This window comes from Monodelphis domestica, chromosome 2, assembly GCF_027887165.1.
Source record: "Monodelphis domestica isolate mMonDom1 chromosome 2, mMonDom1.pri, whole genome shotgun sequence".
NCBI classification, from domain to species: domain Eukaryota; kingdom Metazoa; phylum Chordata; class Mammalia; order Didelphimorphia; family Didelphidae; genus Monodelphis; species Monodelphis domestica.
The window spans coordinates 234,584,912-234,600,523 of NC_077228.1; the positions used below are offsets into that span (position 1 = coordinate 234,584,912).

Here is a 15,612-nt window from a genome sequence, read left to right on the forward strand (position 1 = left end):
TCTGACTTTTGTTAGATAGGGCTGAAGCACAAATTCCAACCTACTTATCAACTACTGACATAGACTGACATGAAATTTATCTGATATCCTATACTTAAGATTCATAAAAAAAAAAAAAATTTCAGAAGAGTCACCTCTGTGAAGATGGTGCCACACCCTGAATCCATCCTTTGGAGGTGGTCCTGAAGGAAGTCTAAAAAGGAATCATGTTGCTGACCACAATAGTATTTTTGTGCAAGAGTTTTTGCAGCAAATGATCCCAGCTTAGAACTGGAGAGCCGTACCACAGCATCTGGTGTGGCACAATTAAGAAGCACATACTTGGTTTCATCAGATACCCTCTCATAAACTTCATCAGTCAACTCCTGTTGCCTCAGGCTTTTGGTCACCTGTAGTACTATAGAAGCACATGTATCTGAATGGTAACCAATGAATACTTCAGAAGGGCTGTATTTGTGTTTGGCAAAAGCCTGGTCTGCATTCACACTGATGAAATTTGTTACCCATGTCTGGAGCTCTTTCACAATATTCTTTTGCCATTTCTCCAAAACAGTATTAATATCTAGGTAGTGCTTTTCTAGCCGATTGATGAGTGGGATGGGAAACTGTTTATAAACAACCTCCTTCTCTTCAATGACTATCAAGCGGAAATCTGGATGAACTCTGCATTTGACACGATGGGTTCCTAAACCAAGGTCCACATATTTCTGACCACCAAGATAAACATAGTATTGGTTGAGAGCATCATAGAGGCTCTCATAAAGGTTCTGCAGATTGAGGAGCACTACCATTTTCCCAGTTTCCATGCATATTTTGACACGGTTAATATTTCTACAGATCTGTGTATATTCTTGGTCCTTGGGAAAACTGGAGCCAAAGATAATCTCTGGCTGCTGGTTCTCATTGAAGAAGGCCTGTTGGAGAATTTGTAGAGCCACATAATTTTTGGTCAGCACAAGTAAGTAGCGGCATTCAACATCTGCCTGCTGGTTAGTCTGACTATCACCATAAATATTCTGCCAAATAAGATCCATGGTGCTGACTTCTTCAGAGAACCTTGCCTCTGGTAAGGTGGCTGTGAAAGTGTCCAATGCATCAATGTTATCCTTGCCGCTGAAGTTTCGGAGGATTGCCTGTGCAATTTCTTGGGGGGTAGGTTCCTTATTAGACGCTTTAGCCACAGCAAAGACCATTTTGATGAGGCTATAGTAGTCACGCAAACCAAAAAACTCCTTGTCTTGGGTTTCACACACTACTTCATAAGCTTCAGCAAAAGATGCAAAATAATCTTTAATTTTGTCATGAATAAGTGTGTCTGAACAGCAAATTCCTTTAGCACTTTCAATAAGTTCTTTCTTGTTGGGGCTGCCCCGAGATACAAAAATGCCTCGGTTCATCTTGGCAGGGTCTAGGGCCCAATTGGAGATGCCAATGAAGCCAACTTTTTTATGAGGGAGAGGATCATCATCAATGCAACCATCTTCCAAGAGGGGGTGTAGTGCCTTCAGTGGCATTTTGGGAGAATCTTCTGCTAACCCAACTTCATCTAAAACAACAACTGAAACATACTCCTGCAGATTCTTTCCTTGCTGAAAGCGGGCACATTGCTTGAAAGTGCCTATAATTCCCTGGGGAGTTGAGTGTGGGCTGCACTGGAATGAAACTAAATGCACTTGTTTTAGCTCTCTAAAAAGTTCATTGTAAGCAGCCTGACCTTGCATGGCGTCTGCCACAATTGTCTTAGCAAGAGATTTGGAGCTTCCAGGTTTTCCAACCAAGAAGAGAGGAATTCTGAGTTCAATGCATATCACCATCATAAAGATATTTTCCTTCAAAGCTAAATTCTTGGCTATTGTATTTCGTAGAGGTACACCACTGAGAAAAAGATCCTGTATTTGACTTATTTCATCCAGAACCGTCTTAATATCACTATATGGCCCTCTCAAGAGCTGGCAAATGACTTCCCAATATGCTTCTTTCTCTTCTAATGAGGCATGATAACACACTCCAATAGCTAGCACTAAAGACCAGAGAACAGGATCTCTCTCAAAATTGCTTCTGTTCGCATTTGACTTTTGGAGGAAAACATTCAGCTTCCCCAAGAGCAATCTACTATGGCCATAAAACCACTTGAAAACCTCCACACAACGCTCCACATCCCGAAGACTGACAAAACTACACTCATTATCCCTTTTCCTCATATAACTCTGGGAAGCAGAAAGTATCTCTGTGATCACATGAATATCTTTCTGAGTGATTCCCATTGAGTGGACAAGCCTTTGGGCAATTTGCTGAATATAAAGTCTTTCAGTAGCATTGTTTAGTTGTCCAAAGTCCCATACAAGAGGGATCATGCTTGGCGGAAGAGCATGGACCCGGTAAACCAATTGCCTCAGAGGAATGGAGCCAAGCTTTTCCACAGTCTCATCTGCTTTAACACGATATCCTAAACCAGCAGTCTCTAAACGTTTAATCATCTCTTGTGTGTGCTTTCGGTATGGGTTGCAAGCTGCTATGATATGCAAGCCAGAGTCCTCAATCAAGGGGTCTCCATCCACTGTGTTGTCACACAGAACTTCTTTGATGCAGCTTACAGCCTCAGTTGTATTGGCCTCATCAAAGAATAAGACAGTATCAAATTGGTGCTGGCTCCTGTTAAAAAGTGCAATTGCTTCTGCCTCTCTGATTTTGGAGTAGATTGTGGCTGCACTAGTGCCACCATGAACCTTGACTAGTTTCATATTTTCAGCATCAACTCCACCACGCCGCAGATCAGTCAAGAATTTAATGAGTCTGGTTTTTCCACAACCAGTTTCTCCCATGATTAAAACTGGGATTCCACATCGGAACCTCATCTCAATAGCAAGAATCTTGAGGATATTGTCAGTAGTAAGCTCATATGTCTCATCAGGGTCCATGGGCCACTGGATTCCCAAAACCATACAAAGTATTTCAAGCTTCTTACTTCTGGCTAGCTGGTCAAAATTAATATTGAAAGGCACCCTCTGAAGGAGTAATCCCTTGTATAATTCCTGTGTCATAACATTTCTCTTAATAACTTTTCCATCCAAGTGACTGATAGCATCAATGCCACCATTCTGGTTGGGTTGGAGATGGAAACCTATAAATGTCATAGATGTGTGGTCATCATTGAAGAAAATATATGGATGGGGCTCAGATTCCCATTTCTTTCGGAGACAAAAAGGAGCAATATCCTCTTCATTGACACCATCCATATTAAAGGCCTGCCTCTCTGAGCTTTGATCAGAAATGTTGAGTGATGGAGTTGCAAAATCTCTGGCCATAAGAATCATAAATGTGACTACAAAATTCTTGAAGCCAGTCAGCGTATCCCCAATAAAGGCAGGGTTGCAGAAGAGAGAAGCCTCACAATCTCTGAGCTGATAATTCAAAAACCTGGAAAAATTCTGAAGTTCAGACCAAGAAGGATCCATTATACCACAGTGTATCAACAATTGCTGGAGACATTCTTCTGGGGTCCCTTCAATGGAACCTGGTTTGTACTGAAACATATCAAGGTTTTGGCCTTGATGGAATCTTTTTAGGTACTGGAAAGGTCTCTGGAAGGATTCACTACAGAATTCTTCTCGATCCATTCTTGGTTCCATTTCATTTATAGAAGAAATCAAAGGCATGCACATTACTTCTTTGGGAGGCCTGCATGTGACTTTGGGGAAAATTTCAAGAAAACTGAACTGCTGACCATGAGCATTCTATAAAAAGAAGAAAAAATACATAAATCAAAAAACTTAATTGACCTTCAAAAAGTTCCTTAATATCACATCATTCCTACTTTATTATTTTTTTTAATTATAAAGGGAGTCAGAGGTGTAGAGGACAATTTTAAGGTTCTTTGCAATTGCAATATCAACAATATAGGGAACCTTTCTTTACAAAAGGACAAATGTTGGAGGGGTTTCAGGAAAAGAACACTGTAACACATCAATGGTGAGACTAAGACTTGATCTAAATATTCTAGAAAACAAGTTGGAACCATACCTCAAAAGTACAAATGTGTTATTACCCACTGGCCGAGTAACAGCCCTATAGCACTATACTCCAAAGAAATCAAAGTGAAGAGGAAAAGATGCATACATAAATTTAAGAGCAGTTCTTTTGGTAGTAGTTCCAAACTGAAAAGTAAAGGGGTCTATACTCATTGGGAAATGATTAAACAAATTGTATTATATGAATAAAATAGAGCATTATTGTGCCACCAGAAATGGTGGACAGTACAAGAGGTAACTGGAAGATATTTATGAACTGAGGCAGAGTAAAAAGAGTATAACTAGAAAAATATTTTGCATAATAACAAATCATAAAGAAATACATGATATTAAAACTAACTAATGGAATGATAAATTATAAGTTCAGGGAACTAAACATGAATCATGTCACCAAGCTCTGGCCAGAGATTTAATGTACTTATTAAAAGTCCAAATGAGATGTACATTTTTTGACATTGCCAATATTGCCTGCTCTATGCTTACCTACCATAAAGATTTTTCCCTCCAACCCCCAACCAGTCAATGTTTATGGGGGCGGGGAGTAGTAGGAGAGAAATGTTTTTAATGAAGAGATGAAATAGTAAAATATAAAACAATTTAAGTAAAGTCTTAAAAAAAATTTAATGATGTAGATCAATAACTTATCTGTGACTTAACAGTTTTAGAGAGTATTATAATCACTGAGAGGTTGACATAATATGTCAAAGCAAGATTTGAAACCCAGATATTCTTAATTCTAATTACTAATTCTAAGATAATTCTTACATATTTTTGTAAGTTTTATAGCATCAAAGAGGCTCCCTTCTGGGTAAGCTATTTCAAATTCAATTTACTACAAAATCTTAATATTTTCCCAAAACCTCATAGAGCAGTAGAGCTAGAAGTGATCTTGGAAAATATTTAGTTGAATATAGTACTTCTGACTCCAATTCAATGTTCTTCAGACTTAAAAGTATTGTTAACATTATTATTTATCTTCTCAAATATCTCATGGTCTCCTAATATGTCTTGTTTCCTAGAACTCACTTTTTTTTTTACATTAAACTTATCAAAATCACATTAGTAACTTAAAAGAAGCATAGACTCCTATTTTTCGACAAAGACCTTTCAGATCTATTCATTTTCCAAATTCTTCATTTCCTAGATAAGATCCAGAGAGTTGAAGTATCATGATCAACATGATACAATCAATTACCTGTTAGAACATTTCTACCTTCTTTGTGCAATGTAATCAGCATATCTAATGTATGGAATGGGAATTATACAAGCTACAAATTTTTAAATTATAAAATACTATAAAATAAAGGCAATGATAATATTTTGGCAACCTACCACCTTTGATGGCCTCTTAAGTAGTGTAGGAGTAAACTCCAAGATTTCAATGACATATAAATGGCACTTATGTCGAAGCCACATTTTCCCATTTGTGTCCATTAGGTACTGTAAAATCAGCAATTTGAAAAGAAATTCCCAAATTCCAGTCTGTACCTAAGGACACAGAGAATCACACAGGTTAAAGAAAACTATGAAAGTGGTGAAGTTGATGGAATAGCAGGAAGAAATGCAGAGAGCTCAATCACCACTCACTCCTACCTCCTCAAAACAGATCTAGAAAATTCATCAGATGATTTCCTAATTAAGAAGCTTTACTAGGAAGTTTTTTTACAGTTCAAATTAGCATTGAGAGACAGCAAAAGTCTGCTAATAATGGGATGGTCTCTAGCCAGGAAAGCATTTTAGTGCAAGAAAGGGCTATGTCCCAGGGCAAGAAGAAGTCTCACATTCAGAGGGGCAAAAACCTCTGTAAAGTACAGGAAAAAAAAATGCCAAATGGAAGCTCTGTCACCCACTACTCAGTTCTAAGTCATAGATCAATAATGGGTTAAGGAAGGGACCTATATCTAGAAGTGGCATTCCAGGAGTAGTAGCACTACTCAGGCAACATACTGATAATGCAGCCAGTTCAGAAGCAAGTAGCTGTTTGGCTTGAAACCCAGGAGAAATGTGGGATCTCATATCTAACTTAAGATTAAAAAGATTAAATTAATAAATTAATAAGATTAAAGCCTACAAGAAGAATAAACATGAGTCTTTGGTTTCATCACTCTGAAACAGTAGAGCTTTCTAGATGCCAAATAATGATTGAGCCTAGCAACAGTCTACTGAAACTCCAAGAGGGAAAAACTCACAGACTACTACTTAGACATAAACCTAGTAAAGTGTTGGGGTCAGTCTAACCTAGTGAGGAAGGAGCCATGAATAAAATTCAGAGAAACACTTCTGTGCTCAACTAAAGATCACGTGCAAGGCTTGGCCTGTTAAATGCAAAGGATATTGTTATCTGGGATATACTCAGGCCCCTTGAAAATATTTGGGTTCCTGGTACTGTCTCTTCATAAAAAAGATTCTTAGGGTAATCTGATAAAAAGAAACACTTTCTGAGGTGATATAGTAATACAATGATTTAAAAGAAAACTATAAAAATCTAACTCTAAGGCATAATAAATGGAGTTGTGTTACTCTCCTGTTGTGAATTTCAAAACTACTCCACCCTATTCAGTCCATTCTTTAGAAGATCAGATTTAGCTATTTCCTGATCAATAACAATAGATATTTGGAATAACAGAATCAGGTCTTGGAAACTACATTCTCCACCCACCTCAGGGGAACAAGATTAGGAAGGGCTGCAGCAAACTCAAGATTTAATTATTTGAGAATATGGCCTTGAACAGACATGTGCAAAAAAGGACACACCTCTGGGCGGTCCTAGGTCAAACTAGAGCCACCATTGGCACATGTGAGATGTAGGAAGTGAGGTAGAGAACAGGCAGGAGCTCTGTGGGCTTCCTGTGAGGAGGCGGAGAGTTGGAGGCTGGTGCTTGGAGTTGGAGGAGCTCCAGGAATGCTTTCCTTCAGATTGGTCACATGAGTGATAAAGACTGATCCCTTTAGACTATCCCTGATAGCCTTGGCTATCCAGGGCCTTAAAGCCCGCTTTGGTTCAGCCTGAGCCAGAGTTGTGTCTCTGTCTCTCTCTCTGTCTCTCCTGTCTCTGTCTCTGTCTCTCTCTTACTTTCTTCCTCCTGTTTGTAATTAAAACACCATTAAAAAAAATTGGCAGCTGACTTGAGTGTTTCATTTAGGAATTACATAAGTGAATTCCTTGGTGACCTTAAAATAATATATATCAGTCTTTTTAAAGTAATTTCAATATCACACTGCCTGACCCCTACTTTATTCTTTTTAGTGCTCACATCCTGATAAGAGCTGCTCAGAGCAGGAATGAAAGGAATTTGCACTCATATCAGAGTGGGAGTAATCACATTTTGCCTTGGAATAGCCCACAGGGAACACTGAAAGCTTCAGGGTCCCAGTATGAGCTGTCCTTGAGATCCTGAAATAACCTAATACTAACTACCCCAAGAAAGAGACAGCAAGATGAGTCCAAATATTTCATCTGGAAGTATAAAGTCTGAGGCAAGGAAGTAGACAAGAAGAATGAACAAATAAAAAATCTCACAAAAAAAGTATAATGGTAATAGACATAACACTCCCCCCCCCCCCAAAGGAGAGTGACTCCAAGTAAAAATTCAAAGAAAAATATAACCTAGGAACCAAGTAAACTAGAATTCCAAGAAGTGATGAAGTATTTTTAAAAAGGCTTTAAAATCATTTTATAAGTGAACTGATAATACTAAAGGGAAAAAGTGAAAAAGAAATGAGAGCTATGGAAGAACTAGGAAGTGAATTAAGAGCTTGAAATAAGGAGCACAAAAACTTTGTTCAAGCACAATAAACTTCCTAAAAATTAGAATGAACCCATATAGGCAAATGACTCCATGGGTCAAGAAGAAATGTTAAAAAAAGAAAGTCAAAAGACTGAAAACAAAGAAGAAAAATGTAAGTTAAATCATAACAAAAAACTAATGACCTGAAAAACAGATCATGGGGGGGTGGGGGAGAGGGGGGGGGGGGCCAAAAACACTTTAGAAGCACTGGAGTGCCTAAAAGTCTAGACATCACATTCAAATAAAACACAAAAGTAAATTATCAGTATCAGTTGGAACTAGAAGGAAAAGTGAAAAAGAAAAAAAATTCACTGATCACTGCCTGAAAGAAACTCAAAATGAAAATTTCCAGGAATTTGATTGGCAAAAACCAGAGATTTTAGATCAGAACAGTCAACAAGAAAGAATTAAGGTATCCTAGGAGTCAGTCAGAATTGCACATAATTTGGCAGCTGACACTATAAAGAAACAAAGAATTTTTAATACAATATTCCAGAAGACAAGGAATATGGCTTACAATCAAGAATAATTTGCTTAATACAAAACTGAGAATACATAGAGGAAAAAGCAATCTCTACTGAAACAGAGGCCTTCCAAACATTACTCATAAAAGAACCAGAGCTGTATAGAAAGTATGAATACAGATGCCAAAAGAAACAGAAAAGGATAAATTGAAAAAAAGGATAAAATGCATTCTAATATAATAATAATAAATATTATAATAATAATTATAACATAATAATAATAATAATAAGGGGCTACCTTTCCATCACCAGGGATCACAGAGGGAGTATAATTAGAAAGAAGGTTTAGGAATGGTTCTATTATGTCTTGATCTTCTTAAAATTAGAATAGAAAGGATGAATAAGGATATAATCAGGGTTGGAGAAAGGAAGAAGGTTAGGCAAAATCATCTCACAATCATATAGAAGAAATCTATGCAAATAAGGAAGAAATTGACAGAGTAGCTAAAACATGAACTTTACTTTTATCTGAATTGGTTAAAGGGAAGACTACATAGTACATTTGGATATATTACATCAACAGAGAAACAGAAAGGAAAAGGAAGAAGGCAGTATGAGGAATAAGAACAAGAAAGATTAAGGGGGACATTAAGTAAAACAAACTAACAAACAAAGGTGAAAAAAAGCTACATTTCCTTTTATGGTGGCAAAGAATTGGAACCTGAGAGGGGTGGTATAAAAAAAATGATGGATAAAAATAATGAAGGGGATAGTTTCAGGAAGTCCTGGAAAGACTTTATGAACTGATAAAAAGTCAAGTGCCCAGAACTTAAGAATAATTTATGTTTTCAGAAATATTATGAAGAAAATAAATTTTGAATGACTTAGTAATAAGTCTGATCAACACAATTAGTCACAATTTCAAAAATACATAATAAAATATGATATATTTCTCCAGATAGACTTATAGCTTCATAGTACAAAATGAAGCATATTTTCTTCTCTTTTTCTCCCTTGTTTCTTTCTTTTAGACATAGCTAATACAGAAATTTGTTTAGTCAGACCATATATACTTGTAATGGGTTTTATTTTTTTTTACATCTCAATGAGTGGAAGTGAGAACTTTTGAAACTAAAAATAAAAATGAATTTTAAAACATTTTTTTAAAAAACCCCAACAAAATCTAACATTTGTAGCAAAGCATTCATATTTCTAAAATCTAAACTAGTCAACCACTAAAAAGTTTTTCAAAAAAAATCAATATACTTACTGAAGAGGTGATGTCCAAGTGGATAAGCATGGGATTTTTATGGTATTTTACATTCAAGAAAGGTAGGAGGGATGCTAGCACTTTGCTTTCATTCACTTGGGACTCAATCAATCGAATGGTCTTCAGAGGCACTTCCTCCCCAGAATTTTCATATTTCAGTTTGCTATGAAGCCTTTTTACATAGAGGGATTTTCCTATGACATTGAAAAATGTAAATTAGTACTCTGGGTTTTCAATTGAGCAATGAATAAAAGAAAACAGAAACATCTGTATAGGAAGAATTCCAAAAGATATATGGCTTTACACAAACTTTTGTGGTATTATATTTAACAAACCAAAAGCCAACATAAGTTTTCTCACAGCCCCAGAGTTTTCAATATCTTGTTTATAAAAAGTATACCACACTACTTTCTAAATAATGATCTAAAACGAATCCCTCATTACTTGGCCCTTACCACTCTTCTGCCTTGGAATCAACACACAGTATTGATCCTAAGATCAAAAAAAGAAAAGAAATCATGGGCAATTAGAATTTAATTTCTTCAAATAGTTTAGTACCAATAAATTTACACACACACACATACATATATATATTTTATATAAATTAACTATCAACAGAAAAGTTATATACTTTTGTATAGTAACTAAGGAGTGTAGCATTCCTTTGATCCTTGTAAAAAGAGGACAATAACAGAACCCTAAATATCAGAATTGTGGTAACTTTAGAAAACATTTCATCTAACCCAGGAGGTTGCCATGACCAAGATTCACACAACTAGAAACTGAGAGAACAAGGACTACATCTAAGTCTTCTTCCTTATTCCAAGGTTCTTTTCATTACCTCAAACTACATGTGACAGTTACCAGAGAGGGTAACAGTCATCTTTTGAATATAAATGAGAAAGTAGAATGACATACTGTAAACAAGAGATTGAAAACATGATTTGAAATGCAAAGTCCCAAGCAAAAGAAATGAGCAATGTCTTCCTGAATTAACAGGAAGAACTAAAGACCAGGTAAGGAATGGGAAGGAGACTCTCATCTACTACTAGTATTGATATAGAGTAAGAGTAAGGACTTATAAGCATTTTGGGCCTCGGTTTCTCAAATAGCAAAATGAATATATCCACATGTCAAGTACCTTTAGTTTCTCAAAAGGAACAAAAACATAAATCAAACTTATAAATCCAAGCTATTATTACCAACTCCTGCTCGCTTGGAAGTCACGACCTTCACACAAACACGGTCCTTAAAAACAGAAGCTGCTGAATGGGTATGATATGAAACTTGGTAATGACTTTGTAGATATGCCTGGATGTCCCCAAGAGACTGCTGAGGGGTCATGAGAACTTTGTATTGGCTGAAGACAGAAGGGATATAACAATGTTCCCGGTCACTGTTGCAGATGATCACCAATCGATAGTGTTCCCTGTGGCGCTGTACACACAAGTTCTGGAACAGTTCTTCCACATGGCAGCTCACTTCATAGCTGAGCTCATCTGCATAGAGCAAACTATAGACTTTGTTTCCCTGGTACCCTAGGGTGAGGCAACGGTGCAAGAACAATGATACTTCCTCATATGTTGTCAGAGGGGTGCAGAGTAGCACCTCATCATAGGTGGGCAGGGGCTGGCAGGGATTCTCCATGTAGACAGCCAGGGCCACAGACAATACATCAGAATTAGGACAGATGATGAGGTTAGGCTGGCCAGCCTGCAAGCCCTGTGGTAGATGCCGCTCAGTGGGAGTGTCTCCTGTCTCTGACAGGCAGGCCAAACAAATACCAAGAGAGTCAACATCCAAACAATCAGGTAGGAAGGCACTCATGTAATTCATGTAAAATTCCCATACAACCTTGACCTTTCCCATCAGCTCTGACTCAGAAAATAGCACCAACTGTAATTCACAGAGGCTGAACTGGTTCATATGGTGTTTGGATGGTCCTTCAAAATATGTACTAAAAATTTTTAAGACATCATATCTTGTACAATTTTTTTTGATGAAGGATAACATAGCTAAGGCGGCTTCACTAGGCTTCTGTTTCTTGAGTTCTATGCACAGGTAAACTAACTGTTCAGCAGTATAATAATTGAGGTAAAAGTACTTAGATCGCTTCTCAATCATAAATTTTTTCCAGTTTCCTAGGAAGAGTTCCATTTGCTTACAGAGGGCTGCCAGAACTTCAGTCACTTCCCCTTTTCCAGTGAGCTTCCCCACAGCCTTCAAGTGGAAGTTCATTTCTATGCAAATCGGATTCTTGGAGGAACAATATACCATAGCCGTCCAAGACCTGAACAGTACATTTCCAGCAGAATAAAGATTTATAAAGGCCTGGGCAAGTCTCTGGATATTGCAAAATACCTAGTTCAGATAGAAATAAAAGAATTACAGGAGAATATTAAGACAGCATAATCTGATATAAAATAACATAGAAGAATTCCTATATTTGCTACTTATTCAGCCTCTTTTGACTTTCTCCTAAAAAAAAAAAAGCCTCACCATCCTCAATTTCATAACACTTCCAAGCAAAGAGATGGGATGGTATCATATTTCTCAAATGTTTTCAACTTCAAAGAATGGACTTGCTTAAAAAAAAAGACCAGTATATCACAAAATGGCTTTTATAAATGAAAGGCAACTGAATCTGTGGGCATTCTGAATTCTCTGCCAAATCATAAAGTAAGCATAAGGGAGAAAAGAAGTTAACCTTCCCAAGAAGAACTGCCCAGTACATAATTTCCACCCCAGATGAATGTGTACTCTGAACAAACAAGGGTCAATCATATGGATATCACAATGAATAGATGAACTCCAGTTTAACCCACTATGTGTAATCTTCAAATTCTGTTGCTTTTCATATCAATTAAAAACATAAACCATTATTTTTATTTTAAAATCAGTTAATCTGAGAGGAAACTAAAAATGTATTCCCCCCCCCTCCATATAGAAAATATAAATGGCACACTTCCTGGCCATGAAACAGATGCAGGATTCTGACCTCTGAGAATTTATCCACTTCTACATTATTTTGGTCTTTCTTGCCAGACATCAGCATCAACTTGTTGAGAAGTTCCTTCAATTCCTCTAAGGAATACTGGCGTTGCTCTTCACGATCCTCATGTTTTTCAAGAAGGCTCAAATGTAGCACTGTGTCCAGGGAAACCTACAAAAGGTGCAAGTTCATGGTTCTTCCTCCAGAACCCCTTTGGTAAATGCAGAAAAATATCTACTTCCAAAACAAGACTTGAAAAAAGCATAGTCCAAAATCTGTCTGATTCCTTCTGCATTTGTTCATTACCAGAAAAAATATGCCATTGATTTCTAATGAACAAAGAACTTGGCTCTTTCTTTGCTAAGCACATAAAGGCATAAAAGATACAAACATAAAAACAAACCAGATTCTTCCCACAAGGAGCTTATCATCACTTTTAGAGGAATTGAGAAAAGTGTTTATTAAAAAATGAATGTCATATAGGCAAACAAAAATTCATCCAAAATCTTTGGAGAGGTGGTAGACTATGGGCATGTAACCATGCATATACTGTCAAACTCAACTGCTATGACAGTTGTTTTTGCTAAATTATTTTTATGCCCTTTCTTATTCTTGCTAAATGGAATAGTTCTCTGAGAGGGGTAAAGGACAGATCTATTTGAAAATGAAAGTGATGCTTAAAAAAAATTTCAATGAAATGGTGTAAAATTGAGATTTGAACTCTGGACTTCAATCCTGACAAGTCCTTGCTCCACTTCCCCAAAATGCTTTGTAATCTCACGGAATTCTGAGGTGGGCGAGATCGAGAAGGTACTTAAGCTGATTGCAAAGGCTTTTGAGGTCTCTTCTTTTGGACTTCCGTTTTGGGGCAGACGTGGCTCTTTCCATAATGTAGGTGAGGTCTCATCTAGGCCTCTGGCCTAGGCACGTTTTCCTTATCCTGTATTTTCTTTAATCCTTAATCCTTAATAAACCTCTAAAAATATAATACTCCTTGCAGAGAGAAACTAATTTCTACCTGCCTCAATCTCCCCTAAATTTTAATCTTTACAATGGGCACTCACAAAAGAAAACTCATTTTGTTGAGATGCACAGTCTTGAGGCTGAAGGAAACTAGAAGCCCAGGGACCATAGCATTAACCCTATATATCTGGCCTTGTAAAGAGAAGTCAATCTTCAAAAGAGGGTAGCCACATATTCTTTGTGACCAGATCTCTTTCAAGTCCTTGGATCCACACCATTATATTATCCTGGTTTAAATATTCCGTGGGATCTCAGATATAGACTTGACCAAAAAAGATTTATACTAATAAGGATTGTGAACTCCAGTTTTTCCAAATTTCTAGTTTTCTTTTAGATCAGCTATACCAGTGAAATTACTTGGACCCTTGAGAGAACCTCAAAAACAACTCAGACTCTTGGGAAATGAGGCAGAAGTGGCAAAAAGATTAAAGAATCTAAAAAACACTGAGCTATTATAGATTTCAGCTTAAAAAGGATAGAGCCATCATTTAGGTAGAAGAAAGCTTAGTGACTAGGCAATCTTCAAACATACCCAAACACATGATTATAAAGTAAGAGAAGACATACTAATTGAAATCCAGAAGGAGAGGAATGGCCTCCTATGAAACCTCTGTAACAAGAGCACTTATCCCTATTGAATAAAGGCTTCAAATCTCTTACCTTCTGGGAATCTTTGGGAGGTCTGATAACATAGATGCCTTTGCTGTTGATGGCTGTTGCTAGTGACAAAGATGACAATTCTACAGATCCATGACTATCCTTTACTGTTTTTAGCCACTCCAGGTGCCGAGCAGAGTCACGCTGTTGGGAAAATAAAAGAGGATATGGACCAAAATCCAAAGGACCACATTGACTCACTCTTCTAACCAAGAAACCTATAAACACAAGGACCAACACAATTCTTGTGCACCTCTTAAAGTCAGTGTTTCTGCCTTGATTTGTAAGCCTAGTCTTGGGAATAATGGGGAAGAGTAATAAGTAAAAGCAAAAACATAACATTACGTATTCTTGATTATTGTTAGTAAAGTCATAAGGACAATGATGAGAATTAAAACAATGGATTTACTATGCTTTTATTTCTGGCAGGGAGATTTCTTACAATAGTTAAAATGGAAATGACAAAGTATATTTCTTAAGTTTTTCCAACTTCCAAACTGGCAATCACTAAATTTCTCTTGTATAGGTACTTAAACTGGAAAAAACTTTTCAAAATTCTGTCAAACAGTCAAATGAAATCTTGAAAATTGCAAAGAAGAAATAAGTAAAATGGAAACCATCTCCTGAAGCCAAAATTGATACTTACAAGTTTCTTGGGCAAATGCTGGTCATTTTCCAGAGCTTTCCACAGTTCTTCCAAATGTTCCATGAACTCATTAAAGCCTGCCCCAACCTTAAGCTTATATAGTATTGAGGCATAGCCTTGCACAGCATCATGGAAACAGGCCACTCGGTCCACATCCATGTCATTCTCCCCCGCTGAGATGGAAGCCAGGTCCACAAACACCTTTAATTCATTAATATCTTGGGAAGAAGATATCAACATCAGTATATATTACTTCATTTCTCTGAGCATGGGGATACTAAAAGCTCATACAATGATCACTTACAAAATATTTGGCTTGGATATTTGATAGGGAATGAATAATTGGGAACTGTTGATTTATTATTTTATTTCAGAAAAATGCAAATAATTGTAGAACTCAGTTACAAGCTAGTGAATAAACAACAAACAAAAAAATTAAACTTCTAGATTGTCTGTACAACTCTACTACCAATGAATCAGAGTCTGGAACAAGAAGAGTCTGGTATCACAAATTTTAAAAAGTAAAATTAAAAATTGTTTATGCCTATTTATCGACTACATAGGAATCATTAAAATCAATTAGATATAGCCTATAAACCTTACTGATATTATTAAAGAAGGGTAACTGCTAAAAGAGCTACATATTACAATAATTAACTACTAATGATAATTTACAATTCCTTACGACACATTCTGTTACTTCTTTTGTTCCCATTACCCACTATTTTTTCCCTGTCTCATTTT

The 15,612-nt window shown here is 36.8% G+C and overlaps 1 protein-coding gene across 2 annotated transcripts in view; it reads right to left on the reverse strand.

Annotated features, from left to right (window-relative positions):
- RNF213 (ring finger protein 213) overlaps positions 1-15,612 on the reverse strand; it is a 149,586-nt gene that overhangs the window by 63,396 nt on the left and 70,578 nt on the right. For both annotated transcript variants that reach the window (XM_007482897.2, XM_007482898.2), the window contains 7 exons: positions 14,869-15,086; positions 14,226-14,366; positions 12,549-12,713; positions 10,753-11,911; positions 9,551-9,744; positions 5,361-5,516; positions 135-3,734 (listed from right to left, as the gene is read on the reverse strand). In XM_007482897.2, the coding sequence (XP_007482959.2) occupies positions 135-3,734; positions 5,361-5,516; positions 9,551-9,744; positions 10,753-11,911; positions 12,549-12,713; positions 14,226-14,366; positions 14,869-15,086 (5,633 nt within the window). The remainder of the gene's footprint in view (positions 1-134; positions 3,735-5,360; positions 5,517-9,550; positions 9,745-10,752; positions 11,912-12,548; positions 12,714-14,225; positions 14,367-14,868; positions 15,087-15,612) is intronic.